Genomic DNA, 24,091 nt, shown 5'->3' with positions numbered 1-24,091 from the left:
TATTATTATAGTGTTTATATAGTGCTAAAAGGTTTGCTCAGCGCTGTACATTATAGTGGGGAACAGTACATGAGACAATACAGTAAAAAAGCAATACACGAGGGGTTCGAGGGCCCTGCTCATTTACATAGGTAAAGCGCGGGTCTGTACCTCTGCCCGACAATTCGCAGGTGCCGGCAGACATCCATTCACCAGCACTCTGCAAGGACAGAAGATTCATCACTTCCCCAGTCACAATGATTGGTAGACATCCGTTCACCAGCACTCGCCAGCTGGCTCCAGCTGTGAGAGTGTTCACAGTGGAAGCAACCTACCAGTGGCGCACATGTGCACCCCCTAGGTGTAGGTGCAAAAACCACATTCATATACACAATATCACACAGGAGGGCTGCCCTATAGCAGTAAATCTGCTATAGGGTAGCCTTAAAGTGGTTCATTCTTAAAGGTACTCCCATGCATTGGCAAAATGCCAGTGTTTCCACACGAATAACAGCATGACGTGCACCTTTCTAAAAAGGCTCCTGGACTTCTTTAGCTGTGTTTTTCCACTGAAATGAAGGGGTTGCTGTACATGTACAGAGCTCAACCTGCAGTGATGTGAACAGAGCCTTCCATGCACATCAATGCATGTGTCCTCAATGTGTTACAGTGAGATTTTCTGTTGAGTATGGTGTGAAAGGACCCAGAGACATGCTTAGAGAATCAATCCACCCCACATAAACGCATAGGGGGAGCTGGCCATACACTATACAATTTTCTTACAGTTATCTGACCAATTTCAAAAAATACTTTTAAATAATGTATAATAATAATAATTTCTGCCCAGTTTCCTTTAGATTTACCTTCCACTATGTAGTGCAAGGGCCTGCCTAATTGGATACAACTGAAAATGTTGTTAGTCTGACCTCATATTATATGGTTTTTGGTAAATCTAAAGCAAAAATCTCAGGAAAATTGTATAATGTATGGCCAGCCTAAGACTAGTGCACACAGAATCTGATGCAGCTGTGCACAGTAACCAATCAGCTTCCAGGTTTTATTGTCAAGGCTTAATAGAACAAACTGAACTGAAGTTATTGGCTACCATGCAAGGGTTGCCACCTCATCCCTTTAAAACCAAAGACATTAATTACGCAGGTTCTGAGGCTATTTAATGCAGTGAGTTTAATTACCAGCTTAATCAACCACAAAACCTGTGTAATGTGTTCAGTTTTAACCGCCTCCCGCCCGCCATATAAGGAAATGGACGGGGAGCAGCTCCCTCCTTCTGGGAGGACGTCATGTGACGTCCTCGTGCACGGCGATCAGTGGTGCGCTGTGTCCCTGTGACACAGCGGATCAGCGGAAAGAGCCGATGACGTTGGCTCTGTCATGTGATCAGCCTGTGTCCAATCACATCTGATCGCATGTAAATAGGGAAATGCCGGTTATCGGCATTCTTCTCCTCACGAGCGGTCACACTGACAGCTCGTGAGGAGCGGAGATCCAGTAATCGGCATTCTTCAGAGTGGGCATCTACACTGATCATCAGGGCACTGATGATCAGTGTAGCCCCATCAGTGCCACCTGTCAGTGCTCATCAATGCCTCATATCAGTGCCTACCAGTCCACATCAATGCCACATAGCAGTGCCCATCTGAGTTGCCTTTCACTGCTGCCTTTCAGTACCCATCAGTAATGCCTGTCAATGCCTCATCAGTGCCCATCACTGCAGCCTCATTAGCGCAAATCAGTTATGGAAAAAAAAAACAAAAAAAAAAAATCACTTCTTTACAAAACTTTTATAACAAACCAAGAAGAAAAACTTTTTTTTCAAAATTTTCAGTTGTTTTTGGTTTGTTTAGTAAAAAATAAACCCAGAGGTGATTAAATGCCACCAAAAGAAAGCGGTCTAAAAAAAAAAAGATTAAAAAATGTCATGTACAGTGTTGCATGACAGCGCAATTGTCAAAGTGTGACAGCGCTGAAAATTAGCCTGGACAGGAAGGAGGTGAAGTGCGTGGTAGACAAGTGGTTAAAGGGGGTGAGGTCACAACCATTGCATGCAGTCAGCCATGTCCCAGAAACACAGGTTATGTACCTGTCAGGCGTGTGGAAGTTCCAGTGTAAAGTAAGGTGAGCGCCCCCCTCAATGCTCAGCACACACTACATGTCATTGAGTACATACCAGAACACGGGTGTCCAGTACTTACCGCACACTGTATTTTTTGCACCATGGTTGCCGGCCGCTCCTATTCTACAACGTGTACCGTACGACGCCTTCCCTCAACATATACACAAGAGGCGTGTGGGCGGAGACAAGCTATAGCTTGAAAGTCAGTCACACATCCCCGCCCACCTGGGCTGCCTGGCCAGTAATAGCATCGCACGATAGCTTGTGGGTGTGTCCAACAGAGGGGCGTGTGATTAGTGATTGTAGTGTCCGGAAGCTGTGTCAAAGCGACTTGGGAAACCGGTTTGTAAATCCCTGGAGTGTGTGACCACAGGCATCCTGTCCCTTCCCCCCTCCTACATACAGCCAGCCAGGGGCCAAACTGACCTACATACTGCAAGAATGAGTCGTGCCCATTCTCTCATCTCTTCCCTCTAGATAGATGATCTCTATTGGTGAAGGAGCACACAGAAACGCTTCTATGCTACTGCTTGTTATGTTCAACTCAATATACACCGATAAGCCGAATATGACAAAGCGAAAATCATTATCTCATGACAATGGCACCCGAAAATGGGTGGAATATATTGGATGGTAAGTGAACATGTTGTCCCTGAAGCTGATGTGTTGAAAACAGAAAAATGTGCAAGCGTAAGGATGTTAGTGACTGACGAGAGCCAAATTGTGATGGCCAGATGACTGTTTCAGAGCAACTCCGAAACTGCAGCTCTTGTGGCATGTTCCTAGTCTGCAGTGGTCAGGACTGACCAGAAATGGTCCATGGTAGGCAGATTGGTGACAGGGACATGGGTGGCCAAGGTTTACTGATACATATGGGGAGCAAAGATTGGTCCGTGTAGTCCCATCTAATAGGAGAGCTACTGTAGCTCAAATTGATGAGAAAGTGAATGCTGGTTCCAATAGACAGGTGTCAGAACACAGTTTGTTGCAAAATAGGGTTGCATAGGTACAGAGCTGTCAGGGTGCCCGTCCTGACCCCTGTCCACAGCCAAAAGAGCTTATAATGGGTACATGAACATCAGAAATGATATTATTCTTTCCACTGACACCAGTGATGAGGTACTATTCCTCCCACTAACACCAACGATGGGGCACAATTCCTTCCACTGACACCTACATTAGAACACTATTCTTTCCACTGACACCAATGATGGGGAACTATTCCTCCCACTGACACCAACAATGGAGTACTATTCCTCCAATGACACCAATGATGGGGCACTATTCCTCCCAATGCCACTAATGATGGGGTACTATTTCTCTCTCTGACACCAACAATGGGGTACTTTTCCTTCCACTAGCACAAATTATGAGGTACCTCTCCTTTCACTGACACCAAAGATGGGGCACTATTCCTCCAACTGACACCTATAGTGGAACACTATTCTTTTCACTGACACCAGTGATAGGGAACTATTCCTCCAACTGACACAACAATGGAGTACTACTCCTCCCACTGACATTAATTATGGGTCACTATTCCTTCCGCTGACATCAATTATGAGTCACTATTCCTTCTGCTGACATCAATTATGAGTCACTATTCCTTCCACTGACACCAATGATGTCCTATTTTTTCCACTGACACCAACAATGGGGTACTATTCCTTCCATTGACAGCAATGATGGGGCACTATTCCTCCAAGTGACACCAAAAATTGGGCACTATTCCTCCAAGTGACATCAACAATGGGTACCATTCCTTCAACTGACACCAATGATGGGGCACCATTCCTTCCGCTAACACCAACAAAGGAACAATGGGGCACTATTCCTTCCACTGATACCAGTGATGGGGAACTATTCCCCCCACTGACACCCATGATAGAGCACTACTCCTTCCACTTACACAAATGATTGGACACTATTCCACTGACACCAACTGTGGTGCGCTATTCCTTCCACTGACACCAACTGTGGTGCGCTATTCCTTCCACTGACACCAACTGTGGTGCGCTATTCCTTCCACTGACATCAACTGTGGTGCGTTATTCCTTCCACTGACACCAACTGTGGTGCGCTATTCCTTCCACTGACACCAACTGTGGTGCGCTATTCCTTCCACTGACACCAACTGTGGTGCGCTATTCCTTCCACTGACACCAACTGTGGTGCGCTATTCCTTTCACTGACATCAACAATTGGACTCCCACTGATAGGACACAGTACAATTCCTTTCATTGATAGGAGGTACTATTCTTCCTCCCACTTACATCAATGGTGAGGCACTATTCCTCTCACTTATGCCAATGATGGAGCACTACTCCACCCACTTATGCCAACGATGGAGCATTATTCCTTCCACTGACACCCATGATAGAGCACTATTTCTTCCACTGACAAATTATTGGACACTACTCCTTCCACTGACACCAACTATGGGGCACCAACACCAAAAATAGGGCAATAATGCTCCCACTGAAAACATTGATGGGGCACTATTCTTTCCACTGACACCAACAATGGGGCTATATTCCGCCAACTAATACTCATGCTGGGGCACTATTCCTCCTCCTAGTGACCACAGGTGCTATGTCATTTTATTTATCCCTCTGTCCTCCAAGCCTGAGACATTGTTTTTCCCATTGACATAGGGGTATTTTCTATTCCCACTGGCCACAGTCCAGCCCCCTGAGGTCTGAATGACCTTAAACTGACCATTTGTTTGGAAAGTTTTCAAGCCCCGGGACTAGTACACACCCTCAGATTGGCTTACATTTCGACTTCATGGCTTGTCACATTTAATTCAAATTATGTAAACCCAATCATTAAAGTCCAACTCCGGGTGACTAAAAAATGTCTCCTTACAGTGGGGCTACAACTACATTTACTCATCTTGTCTAGGGGAGAGGAGAAGCAGTTTTACTTACCCAATTCTCCACTATCCTGACAGATGGACTTCCGCTATGATCCAGCGGCAGACTGTCCCTTGGCGTACTTGAGTCCAGTGGAGAGTTATGGAACGTGCTTATGGACTCATACGTTTTAAAAGAGAAGTATGGTTTTTAAAAAAATTAAAACAATCAAACTCACTTAGATGGCTGCAGCACCGATGCCAGCTGCATCAGTCCCTTGTCACCTCGAAGACCAAGGACTGAGCAATCAAACACCACTGACCACTCAATCCTCTGATATTGAGCCTGCAGAGAGCTGGTGACTGTTAGTCACCAGCTCTCTGTTCTTCCCCTCCAGCTCTCACTGGAGTGCTGGACTGTGTAGGGGTGGGAATGGCTTGCTCAGGCTCTCAGCGGATCACTGAGAGGCTGAGCAAGCTGCTGGTCCAGGAATCTGGGTGGATCCAGACTTTAAAATTGGGATCTTTCCCAAGTCTGGACCGGCTGAGTGAAGTCAGCCAATAGTGGGCTTTAGCCCCTGAGGCAGTGGTGACATTGTCCCAACCACACAGGTGCACCCTGGGAAGGCCACATCACCATTGCCTTCCAGGGAAACCTCACCTGATCTCACGCATGTGCGGTTTGAAATCAAAACAGCTTGTTATTGAAGAACAAGCCACACCAGATCACGTAAAGCATATGCCTTGTACCAGATCTGGTGCATGCACCATACGTAATCCAGGATGGCTTGGTATTGGACAATATCATGCTGCTCCAGATCACATATCCCACATGCAGCAGATCTCGTACAGGGCATGTTCCGTAAATGATCTGGAGTGGCTTGATATTCTTCTATAACAAGCTCATTCTTCTCATAGAAGAAACTGACCACCGATGATGAACTTTTGAAAATGGTGGTCTTGGATTGGAGGAGAGGGGACAGTGACAAATTGACATGCATGATACATCAAAAGAGAAGGCAATTCCATGGTTTGAGGATCGGCAGATGAATGAAAGGTCTTCCTCTTTCAAACATTGCTTTAGAATAGTCTTTTGATAGCAAAAAGAGTCAATTATATCTATGAAATGTGCATCAACATGCCTGCTTGTAGTCTCCATCAAGGGCACTGTAACAGGGTGACAATGCGGAGCACTAATTGCCACTGCATACATTATTTGAGTGAGCTAGGACCTTTACAACAAAATTACCAAGTATTCTTTTTATGCAAGCTTGATTTTTTAAATTACATGACGATATTACAGCTAGATGTGTATTTCCTTTAGATTTTCGGAGGTTTGGATGTATCTGAATTTCCGAATGGACATAGTGACGGATGTCAATGAATCTGTAAAAAGTTATAACAAAAGTAATAAATGCATTTGTTTCATTCAGATAATGTCCCATGGTGCGGTAATAGTTCAGGCCCATGGGAAAATGAATTCAATTTTCAAATTTGTTCGATAATTTGCATTCGAGTAAATTTGTGATTTGAATAGAATTTTTAACTGTCACAGTCAGTTAGTTCAGTGCTGCAGGCTAATGCAACTCTTAGGTTTGAAAAATTTGGGGCCTCCAAATTTTCAATTATTTCCATTTATTTATTACGTTGCATTTGAAAATAGTAAATAATTTTGATGTATGATTAATGAAGCCACCCAAAGTATAGAAACCAAAAGCTAATATATAGCAATCACATTTTTGAGATTCCACCCGGACCAACCAATATACACAACGAACACTGAAGATACGTAACATTCTGAAAACAAATTGGTTCAACATAACAAATATGACAAAACTAAATTCAATGAATGAATGCATCTGAAACTTTACAAAATTTTCCAGTGTGCACATATCTAATTACAGATTATTTAAAATTTTAGTGGTATGGTTTAGAGCTAGTTAATTGGGTAGACACACTGTGGTTGAGCTGCTTAGACAGACTGGCTATCCATTAGAGTCTCTGTCAGGGGCGGGAGACATTTCATAACCCTGGAGCAATGTTCTTGGTTGATTATACTCGTTTCAACAGGACAGGAATGCTTGTCAGTCAATGAATGAAAGATGCAGTGTAGAAGTTAAATCATGTGAAAGATTACATGAGCCTTATTCATCAAGCTGGTTTATCTAAAATAGCATACTGAAAGTGGCACATGAAGCATGTTATTCATCCTTTGATGGGTGTTATTACATGGGACTTTTTAAGGTATAGTTTTGGGTAAGAATGCATAGATCTTTTTTTTATTTTAATGTCTGATTTGCAAGGTGGTTTTTGCTAGGTGTTTTGTTTTTTTATAATTCTCTCTTCTGCTTTAACCACCTTAACCCTCCTGCCAGGCCATATTTCAGCGCTATTGCAGTTTGAATAATTGTGTGGTCATGCAACATTGTACCCATATGAAATTTTTAGAATTTTTTTAACACAAATAGAGCTTTTTTTTCCAAACTTTTCACTCTTTTGCACTATAAAAAAAAATAAAAATAAAACACCCAGTGGTGATTAAATGCCACCAAAAGGTGGCATTTAATCACCACTGGGTGTTTTATTTTTATTTTTTTTTATAGTGCAAAAGAGTGAAAAGTTTGGAGAAAAAAAGGTTTTCTTTGTTTCTAATATAAAATTATGCAAACAGGTAATTTTTTCTCTTTTACTTATGTGTGTTGATGAGGTTGCACTGATAGGCAGCACTGATGAGGTGGCACTGGTAGGCAGCACTGCTGAGGCGGCACTGGCGGGTATTGATGAGGAGACACTTATGATGCTGCACTGATATTCAGCAATGATGGGCACTGATAGGCGGCAGGGATGGGCACTAATAAGTAGCACTAAAGGGAACTGACTGGCTGTACTGATTGGCACAGATTGGCAGCACTGCTGGGCACTGATCGGCAGCACTGCTGGGCACTTTTGGGGCTGCACTGATAAGCAGGACACTGGCAATCAGTGCCTTGAATATCAATGCAGATGTCTCCTTTGACAGTCACGGTGTGACAGCGTGAGGAAAGCACTGCCAATAACCAGCAAGTGTATTTACATCGTGGTCAGCTGTGATTGGACACAGCTGATCACATGGTAAAAGGCCACTGTGATTGGCCTTTTACCAAAGGACACAGCAATCGCAGATAGCTCCAGATGCATGCCGCTAGGAGGATGTCATGCCCTCCCAGAACTGGATGACCGTGCTGTAGCAGTCATTCAGCTATAGCATGGTAGGGAAGTGGTTAAAGTGACAAATTTTGGTTTAAAAAAATATATTCTATTCAAGTATACTGTCTTTTCGCAACTCAAAAAGTCCCTTCTGTTGCTTTTAGCCACCTCCAAATTCCTTTTTTTTTTGTCCTTCCAACTTCCTGTTAGACTTTGGCTAGGTTCGTTCTTCATAGTAACACTAATGCAGGCCATAGACGGTTCGTTTATCAGCCGATTTTTCGGCAGAAAAACAAAACATTGGTCGTTCTGTTGCCACCAACGATTGCAAAAATCAGCCGTTTTTCGCAAATTTTCCAGCATGAACAATAAAAGAAATGAGGAGGAACTGCAAAAATGGGCCGATGACATTGCCCCACTAACAGTGTGAAAATCGTCCGAAAAGGAGACATTCAGGAGCTTTCAGAGGATGTTACAAGGAGGCAGAAGAACACAGTATTAAACAGTTTCTTGAAAAATACTTTACAGCAGGGGCGGACTGACCATTCGGGAACTTGGGCACTGTCTGAGGGCCCGGGGTCAGTAGGGGCCCCATGAGATGCCCCTGGTAAATTTTCATAGGCTTTTTGGGGTGTGGTTTGAGTGTGGGTGAGGACACAGGGGCCCCATGATCCCCTATTGCCCAGGGGCCCCATGATTTGTCAGTCCGCACCTGCTTTACAGGATGATTAAAAGTGATTGTAAACTTTCGCCTTGTAAAAAAACCCATTCACTTTAAAATAGAATTGAAAGGCAAAACATTTGTGTAAACATATAAAAAAAAGGTAAAAAAAGAGATTTATATATATATATATTTTTTTTAAGTGTTCTTAGCTGAATAAGAGCTGGGGGAGGAGACACAACAGTACGCTGATCTTCCCAGTGAATGGCTGTTCAGAGGGGGAGTGTCAGCACAAGTCTGATCATTGGAGGAGAGGCTAAGTTCCCAGCACACTTACAGAACTGACCATGCGGTGTTCTCCTGCATTCTGTGGTCTGTGGTTTTAATAGGAAAGCAGAGGGACTGGCAGGAACACTACGGAATTCAAATAAAGGAAAGAATACAAAAGGGAACAGTATACTTTTTCGAGCACATGGTACAGCATGCAGAAATCAGGAATATGAAATGTTGGGTTTACTTATTCTTTGAAGTGATTGTATTGTTACAATTTTTTTAAATAACAAAACATGTCATACATACCTGCTTGGTTTTGCACATAGCAGCCCCAATCCTCTCTTCTGGGGTCTCCTGCAATCACTCCTGGTTTCTCCTCTTCCCCATGTTCCACCATAGGAAGCCACTTCCTATAGTGGCACACATGCAGTCTCGATCCTGAGCCACGCTGTGTCTATAGACACACACAGTTTGGCTTGCCCCCCCCCCCTACACTCTTGTCACTGGATTTGATTGAGTCCAATAAGGAAGGGAAGAGAGAGCAGTGCCGCTGCTCTTGGGCATAGCGCTGGATTGAGAACGAGCTCAGGTAAGCATTTGGGGGAGGGGGTGTAAGCTGAGAATAGAATGTAGTGAATGTATTAAGGTAGAAAACACCTTCAGCCTTTACAGCCACTTTAAGTAGTGGATGTGTGTGGATTATTTTTTAAAGATATGGATATCATTTAGTGTACATTAATTAGTTGCCACCCTAGGCTGGAAAGTGTGTTACTGGCAAAATAACCAGGTGAAAGGATAAGAAAAATGGGATAAAAACATCAAAGAAAGTAAAAAGAAAACTTTTGCAGCCACCACATCTAAAGACTGACAAACTTATATAACTAATATTTCATTTTTGTTACTGAGTTTAGAAATGCTTTAAAGTGATCATTTTTTCCTAAAATAAAAAGAAGTTATACTTACCTGGTTTGTGCAATGGTATTGCACAGAGCAGTCTCTTACCTTCTTCTTTAGGGTCCCCCGCCATCATCCCCTCCTGCGGGTGCCCCCATAGCAAGCTGGCAGCTATGCGGGCAATTATGTGGGTGTGCTCCCAAGCTGTCTGTGTGCGTCCTTAGATACACACAGCCAGGGCCGGTGCTACCACTAAGCAAACTAGGCAGCCACCTAGGGCACACTGCCTCCTAGAGGCGCAGCCACGGCCGCTGTTTTCCCTGCTCTGCCATGGCTGGATTTAGGGGGGGGGGGTGCTGGAATGGGCTTTGGGTAAGGTGGGAGGATTTTATTCTGAGAAGGGTAATTTGGAGGGGGTTTAGCTAGACGAGGTAATTGGGGGAATTTGTCCTAGGTGGGGGGATTAAAGGAAGAGGAGTGATGTTTGGAGGGGGGATTTGTGCAAGGAGAGGGGATTGGGGGATTTGTGTTAGGAGGGGAGATTTGTGCTAGAAGGGGGGACTGGGTAAACTTGTGCTAGGAGAGGGGATTGAGGGGGGTTATGCTAGAAGGAAGGATTGGGGGGGGATTTGTGCTAGGAGAGAGATTTGGGGGGGGGGTTGTGTTAGGGTAGGAGATTTGTGCTAGAAGGGGGGACTGGGGGAATTTGTGCTAGGAGAGGTTATGGGGGGGGGGGGGGGGAGTTGTGCTATGAGAGGGAATTGGAAAGAAACTTGTGCTAGGAGAGGGGGACCGGAAGATTTGTGTTAGGAGGGGGGGATTGTGCTAGGAGGTGGGATGCTAGGTGGGGAAATTTGTGCTAGGAGAGGGGATGGGAAGGAAATTTGTGCTAGGAGAGAGGGGGATGGGCAGGGGATTTGTGTTAGGAGGAGGATGGAGGAGATTGTTTTAGGAGGTGGGATTGGGAGCAGATATGCTGGGGGGGGGGGATTTGTGCTAGGATAGGGGATTTGGGTGGGGAGAAAGGATTTGTGCTGGCAGGGGTAATTTGGAGGAGTTTGTGCTAGGAAGTGGGATTGTGGGGGGATTTATGTCAAGGGGGGGGAAATGTGTGCTAGCGAGGAAAATTTGAGGGGAAAGAGGATGTGTGCTAGGAGGGGTGAAGTAGAACTACAGGTAATGTTTTAATTTTTGGAGGGGAGGGTGCAAGTAGCTGGTCTTGCCTAGGGCACAAAATAGTCTAGCACCAGCTCTGCACACAGCACAGCTTGGCCCTGCCCCCTTCTTACAGGATTTGATTGATATCAGTGGGAGCCAATGGCTCCCTCTGTTCCCCCTGCATCCTGTGAGAAGAGACATACAGGAGAGAGCCATTGCAGACGGGCACAGAGCTGAATTGAGAAAGGACACAGGTAAGTATTTAGGGAGGTGGTGGTGGTGGGGTCAATAAAATTACTGGGACATAATATACCTTAAGGCATGGAATCACTGGAGGATGAAGAATAAAACAACAACAAAAATAAACTTTAATTGTTTCTGTTGGTGCTATAGACATTCTGTATAATAATAATTCTGCATGCATACAAATTAGCCCAGAAATGTGTTCCTCTTGGATTGAAGGGGGTCATCATACCACCACCTTATGTAATTTTTTTTTAAGCAGTGTATTCTCTTATGCCAGTGGTTGTTTCTTTGATCTGAATAGGAAATCAACAAATTTCAGGGCAGGATGATTCAACATATCATAAGAAGAACTATGCCCAGGAGAAGAGGATGCACAGAATTACTGGGTAGAAATAATGCTGACAGGGCTGCTGCGAGGATAAAGAATGTGCTGAGAGACATGGAATTATTGTTGTGGGAGTAAATATATTTTTTTGTACAATCTTTTTATTAGGGATTTTTTCAAGCAGTCACAAGCACAACAACTAATACAACATAATGTGTTGCAATACATGATTTAAAGCGAAACTAAACTCACCAATTTAACTGTTACATTCAAGGCATGCGTGATGGATAACTGTTACCTTTCCTCTCAACCGAACTGTCAAGCCATCAAATGGCTGGCGTCACAACTGTTGACATATACAGCAACATGGCAACAGCAGATCAAACAGAGACTAGGTTGGAAGCTTCCTTGGCTTTAAAGGATAAAAGGGTTTGGTTCTTTTTTAATAGCTGATTATGAACACTTAAGCTGACCATACACTATGAATTCTGGCCATAATGCTTGGGTAGAAAGAGAGAGAGAACACAAATACCATAGGTTTCCTGGGGAAAAGGGGATATCTTGGCAGCAGATTATAAGAAAATCCCTATGTCATATCACTGACTACAAGATATTAGGCATACCACCAAATATGGTTAAGGATGTAAAATTCAAAGAGAAGTATGGCCAAATCTTTTATGGCCATACTTCTCCTGCGAGTCACAGGAGTGCACTTACTTTTGCACTGCTGTGACCCAGAATCAGCTGATAGCAGGATATTGCCCACTATCAGTTGACGAGGCAGAGTCACTCCAGGCTATGGAAGGATAACGACAATATTGTTGGGATCCACTTAGCTGCCTGATTGACAGCTGGCTCCAACTCTCAGCATGAGGCTGAGAGGTGGAGCCAGTTGTGGTAACCCCCTCTCCTGCCTGGCGTTCCAGTAAGAGCTGGAAATGCAGAGTGGAGAGTGGTGACTGACAGTCACTGCTCTCTGCTCTGAGGAGACCAAGAACTGAGTGATCAGTGGTCATGTATCAGAGCTGAGGTGGAACAGCTGCAGCTTCACAGGTGAGTATGTGTGTTTTTTTTTTTTTAACATACCCCAAACTTTGCTTTAAGCCAGAAGAAATGACCTAGCACAAATTCCTGGTATAGCACTACCCCCAGTGGAGCTGCGGAATTGTCCTGTGATTTCTCTGTGCACCCGAGGATGACACACCTCTCTCCTAAATAGTAAGAAAGAATGTTACTTTTTGCCCACAAGACCTCCCTTGCCAGTAGATACCAGGAGGGGGATACAAACTCCCCACACGTTGGGACCCCCAGGTTTCGAGTTCCTGTTGGAGATGTCTGAAATCTGAGGGGACCCTGTTTCATATCTTCTGGGAGTGTCCCAAACTGAAAGAGTTCTGGACTATGGTGGAGCAGATGATCAAGACGCTCATGGGGGTGTCTCTTGGAGGAAATGAAGCTGCTTTTCTGCTGCATGACATACTGCTTTCCATTAAGCGATCAAGAATTCCTTACTCAAGAATCTCCTTGAGGCTAGGTTCACACCTGTACAGTTTGCATTTGATCTATTTCTGCAGTGCTTTTTGCGGTGTGTTTTTGCACATGCACTTTTGATGCATTTTGCATTTGTTTATTTTTCTTGTTGCTAGGCAGACTAAAATGCAAAACACATCAAAAATGCGTCAAAAGCGCAGCAAAAAATATACTACATGCTTTTCTGCAGCATTTCCATTGAAGTCTATAGAGCCAAAAACGCAACTTTTTGCGTTTAAAAAAGTCCAACCCTTTCCAAAAACAAACGTGGAGATGTGAACATGTCCCATAGGAAATCATATTAAATGGACTGTAGTATGTTTCTGCAAAACGCTGCAAAAAATGGTTAGGTGTGAACCTAGGGTCATGCAGTGAAGGCTTGCATTCTTGCACTGTGGAAACGCCCGGACCCACCAGACAAGATACAGTTGCTCACCTGACTTTCAGAGATCAAGCAAAAGGAGAATCTAATTATGATACTAAAAAAAAACAGGAAGAGAAATATTGGAAAATCTGGAATCCATACTTTTTGCTTCTCAACAGCAATTGTGGGTCCTCCTGGTCTTGACAGACACCATAGTATGGGCATGTGTCCTGGGGGGAGGGGAGAGATTCTTTAACTTCACTTCCCCCTCCCCCCTTTTTTTCCTGTCCCCCCTTCCCCTTCCTCTTCTTTCATTGACTTGGGGTTCAATACTTACTTCCACAAAATATGTAAATGAAAAGGAAGAATCAGTATGACCATGTGTGTAGGTGTAATACGCTGTATGGCCACCCTTTTTGTTTTTTTCGGGTCCATGAATCATTTTCATACAGTCAGGTCCATAAATATTGGGACATCGACACAATTCTAACATTTTTGGCTCTATACACCACCACAATGGATTTGAAATGAAACAAACAAGATGTGCTTTGACTGCAGACTGTCAGCTTTAATTTGAGGGTATTTACATCCTAATCAGGTGAACGGTGTAGGAATTACAACAGTTTGCATATGTGCCTCTCACTTATTAAGGAACCAAAAGTAATGGGACAGAATAATAATCATAAATCAAACTTTCACTTTTTAATACTTGGTTGCAAATCCTTTGCAGTCAATTACAGCCTGAAGTCTGGAACGCATAGACATCCCCAGACGCTGGGTTTCATCCCTGGTGATGCTCTGCCAGGCCTCTACTGCAACTGTCTTCAGTTCCTGCTTGTTCTTGGGGCATTTTCCCTTCAGTTTTGTCTTCAGCAAGTGAAATGCATGCTCAATCGGATTCAGGTCAGGTGATTGACTTGGCCATTGCATAACATTCCACTTTTTTCCCTTAAAAAACTCTTTGGTTGCTTTTGCAGGATGCTTTGGGTCATCGTCCATTTGCACTGTGAAGCAGCGTCCAATGAGTTCTGAAGCATTTGGCTGAATATGAGCAGATAATATTGCCCGAAACACTTCAGAATCCATCCTGCTGCTTTTGTCAGCAGTCACATCATCAATATATACAAGAGAACCAGTTTCATTGGCAGCCATACATGCCCATGCCATGACACTACCACCACCATGCTTCACTGATGAGGTGGTATGCTTAGGATCATGAGCAGTTCCTTTCCTTCTCCATACTCTCTCTTCCCATCACTCTGGTACAAGTTGATCTTGGTCTCATCTGTCCATAGGCTGTTGTTCCAGAACTTTGAAGGCTTTTTTAGATGTCGTTTGGCAAACTCTAATCTGGCCTTCCTGTTTTTGAGGCTCACCAATGGTTTACATCTTGTGGTGAACCCTCTGTATTCACTCTGGTGAAGTCTTCTCTTGATTATTGACTTTGACACACATACACCTACCTCCTGGAGAGTGTTCTTGATCTGGCCAACTGTTGTGAAGGGTGTTTTCTTTACCAGGGAAAAAATTCTTCGGTCATCCACCACAGTTGTTTTCGTGGTCTTCCGGGTCTTTTGGTGTTGCTGAGCTCACCGGTGCGTTCCTTCTTTTTAAGAATGTTCCAAACAGTTGTTTTGGCCACGCCTAATGTTTTTGCTATCTCTCTGATGGGTTTGTTTTGTTTTTTCAGCCTAATGATGGCTTGCTTCACTGATAGTGACAGCTCTTTGGATCTCATCTTGAGAGTTGACAGCAACAGATTCCAAATGCAAATAGCACACTTGAAATGAACTCTGGACCTTTTATCTGCTCATTGTAATTGGGATAATGAGGAAATAACACACACCTGGCCATGGAACGGCTGAGAAGCCAATTGTCCCATTACTTTTGGTCCCTTAATAAGCGGGAGGCACATATGCAAACTGTTGTAATTCCTACACCGTTCACCTGATTAGGATGTAAATACCCTCAAATTAAAGCTGACAGTCTGCAGTTAAAGCACATCTTGTTCGTTTCATTTCAAATCCATTGTGGTGGTGTATAGAGCCAAAAATGTTAGAATTGTGTCGATGTCCCAATATTTATGGACCTGACTGTATTTCTGCTTATTGGCTATGTTACGCAGTCTCGCGCTTATTGTACCCTATATTGTGAATATGTATTCTGATATATCTATATATATATATCTATTTTGAAATGTCATGATGATGATCCTTCAAAATAAAGAATTTAAAAAAAATTACACACCTCGCTCACCAAGCACTTACCGATTGACCTGCTTATAATTTTAAAGAATTTATTAGACCAAGCGTAGCCTAAATAAAGAGAGGATAAGCAAATGTATACAAACAATCAATCAATCAGACAACAACATTACCCTGAGAGATATGCTTGAACACCTTGTGGGTGTGCTTAGGCGCCCTAGAGGGGACACTGCACTAGAGAGAACTATACGCACTAATTGCCTAGGTTCTAGGCAGGAGTCTGTCCAGACAGAGGTTCAGGGGTTATGCAGCCTCATAGGACAATCAGATTAGAATGAAAATACCTCCTACAAGCGTTAACCAGTGCTCAGCTGGACACTGATAGAGGTCTTAAGACTGCTATATACCACTGATGAGAAAAAGTATTTAGCAGTTTATACTGTATTTACTAAAATAATTGAATTTCCATGTTCTGTGTACTGTGGGAAACCAGATATAGTGAAAGCAGGGTCCTGGGGTTAGTAACATTCTGTAATATTTATCTTATCCTTATCCTCACTATCTCCTCTTCTAGGGAGCTTCACTGTTTTGGAACCCAGCTCCCTACTTTCACTCTCTCACTCCTAAGGGTCACTAGTACCCAGAGGGCACTGACTTGATCATTAGGCTTTATGCATCAAGTTTACCACACCCTGCATGTTATTTCATCATTTCAGAGACAGGGTTTCTGTGGCTGCACCTCCAGGTTATGTACACTTCACCTAGGTGTCCCTAGAAGTCCCAGGGGTATTAGTACTCATGACAGAGAACACTTGGCCAGGCCTAAAAGACCTTGGCATCCTGCTTCCAGTCAAGTTATACCATGTTCCCAGTCCACTTAGACAATGTTTAGTGATACAGGACAACTACAGCTGGCTCTACTAGGTATTGGACTATCTCACCCAGGGACTTCTGCCCAATGCAGGGCCTCTGCAGTAGCTGACTACATCTGCATGCTGATTGGGTGTTTGGCTCCCATGCCATGATTGCACTAGGCTTCTCCCAATCTAGCATATATATAGACCAGGGGCGGACTGACCATTTGGAAACTCGGGCACTGCCCGAGGTCCCGGGGTCAGTAGGGGGCCCCATGAGATGCCCCTGGTACCTTTTTCATAGGCTTTTTTGAGTTTGGGCAAGGACACAGGGGCCCCATGATCCCCTATTGCCCGGGGGCCGCATGAGTTGTTAGTCTGCCCCTGATATAGACACTAACTCCACCCACTACATCACTACAAGAAGGCTTTGTGTAACTGGACCTAATACCCACTTACATAATTTCCAATTGCACACTATTTTGGGAAAGAGCTACCTAGTGGCAGACTACCTAACTGCACCTGCTTACAATCCAATCACCACCCTTCCAGGATTGGCCCAGGCCCACCAAGATGGCTGCGCCCACCCCCACATTGGAGACATTCCTTAGACGAGCATTGCAAAGTGGTCTCCTTAAAGATGGCTGCTGCACTTCTGCATTAATGAATATTCAGTTTAAACCTGCCCCCACTGCAGAAGGATAATACAGCAGCAATAAAGGAAGAAGCTCTGCAGCAGTTATTAGCTACAGTCCAGGTTACAATGAAATATCTTGGATTAATAAACTTTTTTTTAAATTTAATTAACTTTCATTACTTTTTTAAATGCTTCAAAACGTATATGCAATCCAAAAGTTCACTTAAACAATTCACCAAGGAAGAGGCTTGAAAAACCTTCTTGCCCCCATATATGGCAAGTAGGCTGGTTGCCCACAACCCTCTTCACCCCAAGATGACTACCACACACTGGGCAACAGAGATGATAAAAAGCCTGGTTCCCTTCACTACTGGAAACCAATGCTTTTTTTGTATGGGTGATCTTTTTTGGGAATCTCAAAGTACCATCCTATTGCTAAAAAGGCATATTAGCGGTCACATCCTTCCCTCCTCTTAACGAGATGTGATTAGATCAGCAACATCTCACAGACATTTTCCAGGACACTGGAGAACCTCTTTGTGGAATATAGGCATAGTCAGGGCTTTTTTCCTCAGAGATTATGTGCGGGAATTCTCCTCCTTCTGAGTCATCCTTGTCTCTACCCACCTCCGAGCACTGTTCCCTGGTTCCACCTCCTACACACCTCCCAGTACGGCCCCTTTTACAGAATACAGAACCAAGTATATTGTTGTGCTAAGTAATATGGAATTTGTTAACGATAAACAAGAAAGGCAGTAAAATAGATTTCCCACAGCCAGCAACAATAGACCCCCAGGCAAAAATAAATCCCCCAGCAGCAATAGACCCCCAGCAGCAACAACAGATCTCTAAACTCTCCATCAGCCAGCAATATTAGACCCCTCCCTTAACTGTAGATCCCTCTCAGCAACAAATGACTCTGCAAAAATAATAGACCCCCCCCCCTCAAATGGAGTTTCCTCCACCAACAATAGAACCCCTAGCAGCAAGCATCAATAGACCCTCCAGCCCACCCCAGCACCTCTTGCCATTACATACATCCAGTGCTGGAGGTGCCAGAACTACGTCCCACTGAAAAAAAAGCCCTGAGCACAGTACGGTATTTTACAAATGCACTATTAGTTTTTATTTATGTATTACAGGTACTTATATAGTGCTGTCAATTTGCGCAATGCTTTACATATATATTGTACATTCACATCAGTCCCTAACCCTCAAGGGGTGTACAATCTAAGGTCCCTAACTTACATTCATACATACACATGCTAGGGCCAATTTAGACAGGAGCCAATTAACCTACCAGCATGTCTTTGAGATGTGGAAGGAAACCGGAGTACCTGGAGGAAACCCACGCAGACACAGTGAGAGCATGCAAGCTCCAGGTAGGTGGTGCTGTGTTTGGCATTCGAACCAATGACCCTAGTACTGCCAGGTGGAAGTGCTAACCACTTAGCCACTGTGCTACCCCCAATGTATCAGTGGTTTGAAGCCCTTATCAGGGCACGTCCATAGGAACTAGGAGTAGTGAAAGGTTTTCCTCCAAATAATTTGCCAATTAGATCCAAAAATAATTTCTTTGGGAAAATCAGCACTGCTTAGCACCACAAATAAAGAAAAAATGTCAAAAAAATTTTGTACAAAACTAGTAGAGTCTCAGACTGTAAACTGCAAGACTTTTCCGTTCTTTGATAAAAGGAGATGTTTACTTATTTTGCATAGCTACACTTGACTTCCATACAAACCTTTTTATGTAACTGTTCATTCCAGGCATGGGTGTAACCACATCTAGATGACACTTTTTTATTCCAGTAAATGCTTTTGTATCCTGTAACACAAGGAAGTCTTTCTTCACAGCATATCAGCAGGTTTTTGTCAAATCCACACTAACGCCAAGCACATCCTTAAATGTCATGCAAAATGTGTAAATACTTTTATTTGAATGGACATCAACCTCTTGCACTACAAGGACTTATTTAGCTGTAGAACAGTAGAGAGAACATGCTGAAAGGAGAAAATAGAGTGGCAGAGAGGTGAGTTCACCAGTGTGCTGCTTGCACTGTCCATATACAGGGTCAGTTAAGGGAAGACACCTGTTAGTGTTACTGAAGTGCAGCAGGGTCTCCTTTCCTGCTAGACAGGGCTAGGTGGTGTGGAATGGCAGAGCTGTGTAAATCCGAGGACTGGATGGACAGGAATACAAACCCTTTGGCAGGTAAAACTGCTCCCTTATATCCTTATTCATCCAAAGCAAATACTCTCTAATACCTGTAGGTATCTTAAGGAAGAACTCAAGGAAATGGATTACTTTACGTACTTAGTTTGGTCCATCTTGGGTTAAAGTGGTTTTAAAACCTGATGGTTTTTTACTTTAATGTATTATCTGCATTAAGGTAAAAAACCTGCTGAGTACAGCTCCCCCCATCCCCCCATATACGTACCTGAGCCTGATCTCGATCCAGCACTGTGCGTGAGAGCAGAGGTTCTCTCCACCCTCTTCCTCCTCATAGGCTCAGAGACAGCAGCAGGAGACATTGGCTCCTGCTGCTGTCAATTACAGCCAGTGAGGAGGGGATGGGGCTGAATTATAGATACACAGAGCTGGCTTGGGATTGAGCATGCACGAGTGCCCCCATAGCAAGCAGCTTGCTATGGGGGCACTCAATGGGGGGGGGGAAGAGCCAGGAGTGCCTGCGAGCAGACCTGAGAACAGGAGGATCAAAACCTCTCTGTGCAAAACCATTTCACAGAGCAGGTAAGCATGTTTATTATTATTACAAAAAAGCCTTGGTCTAAAGCTATAATATATTTTTAGTACTTTAATGGCATCCAAAATCACTAGAATATTGTACCAACATTTTTGGGACTTGGTTTGCATTTTTGTCCTTGAGACACTGGTATGATGTTCTTGTGGATTTGGCATATTAGTAAAGCTTTGAAAACTTGCTAATTATACATAATATAAAACAAATGTAATTATAATTGATGTATAATTACTATACTGATATAATATACAATTTTAATAATGAAAAAAATTATACAGATAGTGATATATAGACATACATACACATACAGTCATGGCCGAAATTGTTGGCACCCTTGATATTTCTCCAGGAAATCATGTATTTCTCACGAAACGTATTGCATTAACACATGTTTTGCTATACACATGTTTATTCCCTTTGTGTGTATTGGGACAAAACAAAAAAAGGGAGGAAAGAAAGCAAATTCGACATAATGTCACACAAACCTCCAAAAATGGGCTGGACAAAAGTATTGGCACCCTTTCACAACTGCGGATAAATAAGAATGTTACAAGCATGTGATGCTCCTGTAAACTCACCTGGGGCAAGTAACAGGTGTGGGCAATATAGAAATCACACCTGAAAGCAGATAAAAAGGAGAGACGTTCACTTAACCTTTGCATTGTGTGTCTGTCTGTGCCACACTAAGCATGGACAACAGAAAGAGGAGACGAGAACTGTCTGAGGACCTGAGAACCAAAATTGTGGCAAAATATCAACAATCTCAAGGTTACAAGTCCATCTCCAGAGAACTAGATTTGCCTTTGTCCACAGTGCGCAACATTATCAAGAAGTTTGCAACCCATGGCACTGTAGCTAATCTCCCTGGTCGTGGACGGATGAGGAAAATTGATGAAAGATTGCAACGCAGAATAGTCCGGATGGTGGATAAGCAGCCCCAAACATGTTCCAAAGACATTCAAGCTGTCCTGCAGGCTCAGGGAGCATCAGTGTCAGCGCGAACTATCCGTCGACATTTAAATGAAATGAAACGCTATGGCAGGAGACCCAGGAGGACCCCACTGCTGACACAGAGACATAAAAAAGCAAGACTACAGTTTGCCAAAATGTACTTGAGTAAGCCAAAAGCCTTCTGGGAAAACGTCTTGTGGACAGATGAGACCAAGATAGAGCTTTTCGGTAAAGCACATCATTCTACTGTTTACCGAAAACGGAATGAGGCCTACAAAGAACAAAACACAGTACCTACGGTAAAATATGGTGGAGGTTCAATGATGTTTTGGGGTTGTTTTGCTGCCTCTGGCACTGGGTGCCTTGACTGTGTGCAAGGCATCATGAAATCTGAGGATTACCAAAGGATTTTGGGTCGCACTGTAGGGCCCAGTGTCAGAAAGCTGGGTTTGCGTCCAAGATCCTGGGTCTTCCAGCAGGACAATGACCCCAAACATACGTCAAAAAGCACTCAGAAATGGATGGCAAAGAAGCGCTGGAGAGTTCTGAAGTGGCCAGCAATGAGCCCAGATCTAAATCCCATTGAACACCTGTGGAGAGATCTTAAAATTGCTGTTGGGAAAAGGTGTCCTTCCAATAAGAGAGACCTGGAGCTGTTTGCAAAGGAAGAGTGGTCCAAAATTCCGGGTGAGAGGTGTCAGAAGCTTATTGATGGTTATAGGAAGCGACTGATTTCAGTTATGTTTTCCAAAGGGTGTGCAACCAAATATTAAGTTAAGGGTGCCAATACTTTTGTCCAGCCCATTTTTGGGGTTTTGTGTGACATTATGTCATATTTGCTTTTCTGCCTTTGTTTTATATTTGTTCCAATACATACAAAGGGAATAAACATGTGTATAGCAAAACATGTGTTAATGCAATACCTTTTTTGTGTGAAATACTTGATTTTCAGGAAAAATATCAAGGGTGCCAACAATTTCGGCCATGACTGTATACACATGCTCACCGGTCACTTTATTAAGTACTCCTGTTCAATTGCTTGGTAACACAAATTGCTAATCAGCCAATCACATGGCAGCAACTCAATGCATTTAACCCCTTCACGCCTAAGGGTAAAACAAATCTAAAGGCCTAAGCACAATTCTGCACCGTTGACATGTGATAGCAAAACCGTACATATCATCACAACTACTTTGCACGTCCAGGTGGATTATACCTTGATTTTTTCAGGACAAATTGGGCTTTCATTTGGTGGTAAATGGTAATGGATATCTACTGATTTTTTTTTTATTATCAAAGGAAAACTGGCCAAAAATAGTAAAAAAATCCTTTTTTTTTATTTAGCTATGTGTTTCTTGTTATGACCATAACCTACCACCAAAGAGCAACCCAAAATAAATTCTCCAGCTCTTGAAGATCGCAGCGATACCATATATGTGTATGTTATTTGTTGTTTGTACCCATAGTACAGCCCAGAAACCATAGTGCGCATTTTGTTTTTGTCTTTTTTTTTTTTTTTTTTTACCTAAAACACACTAACACTAACTGACACTGATATTAACACTAACTGACACTGATACCAATTTTTTTTTAAACCCTGACCTTGACCTTTGACCCTGACCTTTGACCTTGACCCTGACCTAAACACTAACCCTGGCACTGAACTAGATCAAACCTTGATCTAGGTATTTTTTTTTATTTTTTCTTTTATTTTTTTAATATTTATTTATTTATTTATCTTTTTTTTTTTTTTTACAAACTTTTTTTTTCTTCTCTCTGACAGGAGTTCGAGAGATACAATGTATCTCTCTTCTCCATTCATAGAGAGAGAGAGAAAAAAAACAAGGGGGCCGGGCTGCACAGTGACTGATCACTGTGATAGCCAATCAGAGGCTATCACAGCGATCATGTGACCCGGGAGTCCCAGGTCCCGATCGTTAGAACGGGACCCGGTGCTCTGAGTGACACCGCGGCCTCGGTGCTGAGGGGCGCGCTCCCAACACAAAGACAGGTACGCAAATATGCGGCCCCACGGAAAAAAGCCCAGGTCCGCATATTTGTGTTACGTCGGCGTCAAGGGGTTAAGCATCTAGATGTGATGAAGGCAACTTACTGAAGTTCAAACCAAGCATCAGAATGGGGAAGAAAGAGGATTTAAGTGACTTTGAAGATGGCAAGGTTGTTGGTGCCAGACAGGCTGGTCTGACTATTTCAAAAACTGCTGATCTACCAGGATTTTCACACACAACCATTTCTAGGGTTTACAGAGAACATATCCAGTGAGCGGCAGTTGTGTGGACAAACATGCCTTGTTGATGTCAGAGGTCAGAGGAGAATGGGCAGACTGGTCCGAGATGATAGAAAGGCAACAGTATCTGATGTCAATATGGGCCAAAATCTCTGAGGAATGTTTCCAATACCTTATAGAATCTATGCCACAAAGAATTAGGGCAGTTCTGAAGGCAAAAGGGGATGCAACCTGGTACTAGCAAGGGGTACCTAATAAAGTGGTCAGTGAGTGTATATACGGTTGCACTCAAAGGTTTACATATCCTGGCAAAAATAGTGAAATTTTGGCTTTGCTATTGAAAATATGACTGATCATGCCAAAAAACTTTTATTTAACCTCTTGCGGTCCGGCCAATGACTGAATGGCGGCCGGCAAAATCCCTTAGCGTTCCGGTTGGACGCCATATGGAGCCCTCCCAGGCATGCGCAGTTTGCGCATCTGCAGAGCCGCACAGTGGCGCGATCTGTAACCGGCCGTGTACCTCGGACACGGCCGATGACAGATCTGAGTACCGGCCCCGTTGTCGGTACCATGTAACCTGCTGTGACCAATCACAGCAGGTCACATGCCAGTTGTATACAATGGATGGCTTCATTCATGCCATCCATTGTATACTAGTGTGCCTAGCTGTGAATGATCACAGCGATCACATGCACAAGCTGGGCCAATCACAGCCCAGCTGTGTCATGTGATTAGCTGTGGCCAAATCACAGCTAAGCACAAAAAAAAAAAAAGCCCTGAATGAATCGATGTCATTCAGGTAAATGCTTGCTTATAGCAAAGTAATTC

At 43.4% G+C, this 24,091-nt stretch overlaps 1 protein-coding gene and 1 long non-coding RNA gene across 3 annotated transcripts in view; one reads left to right on the top strand and one right to left on the bottom strand.

Annotated features, from left to right (window-relative positions):
- The window catches only part of LOC149473678 (thioredoxin-like), a 14,865-nt gene extending 12,518 nt beyond the window's left edge, over positions 1–2,347 (bottom strand). The window contains exon 1 of the mRNA XM_089674745.1: positions 2,193–2,347. Within this exon, the coding sequence (XP_089530871.1) occupies positions 2,193–2,216 (24 nt within the window). The 5' untranslated portion in view covers positions 2,217–2,347. The remainder of the gene's footprint in view (positions 1–2,192) is intronic.
- Positions 2,348–2,457: 110 nt separating this feature from the next.
- LOC149473677 (uncharacterized) overlaps positions 2,458–24,091 on the top strand; it is a 71,135-nt gene continuing 49,501 nt past the window's right edge. The window contains exon 1 of one of the 2 annotated variants that reach the window (XR_016312387.1): positions 2,458–2,746. This is a non-coding gene — a long non-coding RNA (uncharacterized LOC149473677). Of the gene's footprint in view, positions 2,747–19,166; positions 19,330–24,091 lie in introns of those variants that run through there. The other variant, XR_016312386.1, reaches the window with a different exon arrangement.

The sequence above is a fragment of the Staurois parvus genome, unplaced genomic scaffold, assembly GCF_062004578.1.
Source record: "Staurois parvus isolate SC_StPar_1 unplaced genomic scaffold, SC_StPar_1.0 ptg000012l, whole genome shotgun sequence".
In the NCBI taxonomy this organism is placed as follows: domain Eukaryota; kingdom Metazoa; phylum Chordata; class Amphibia; order Anura; family Ranidae; genus Staurois; species Staurois parvus.
The sequence above is the reverse complement of the archived record's forward strand: the minus strand, read 5'-3'. Positions and strand labels throughout refer to the sequence as shown.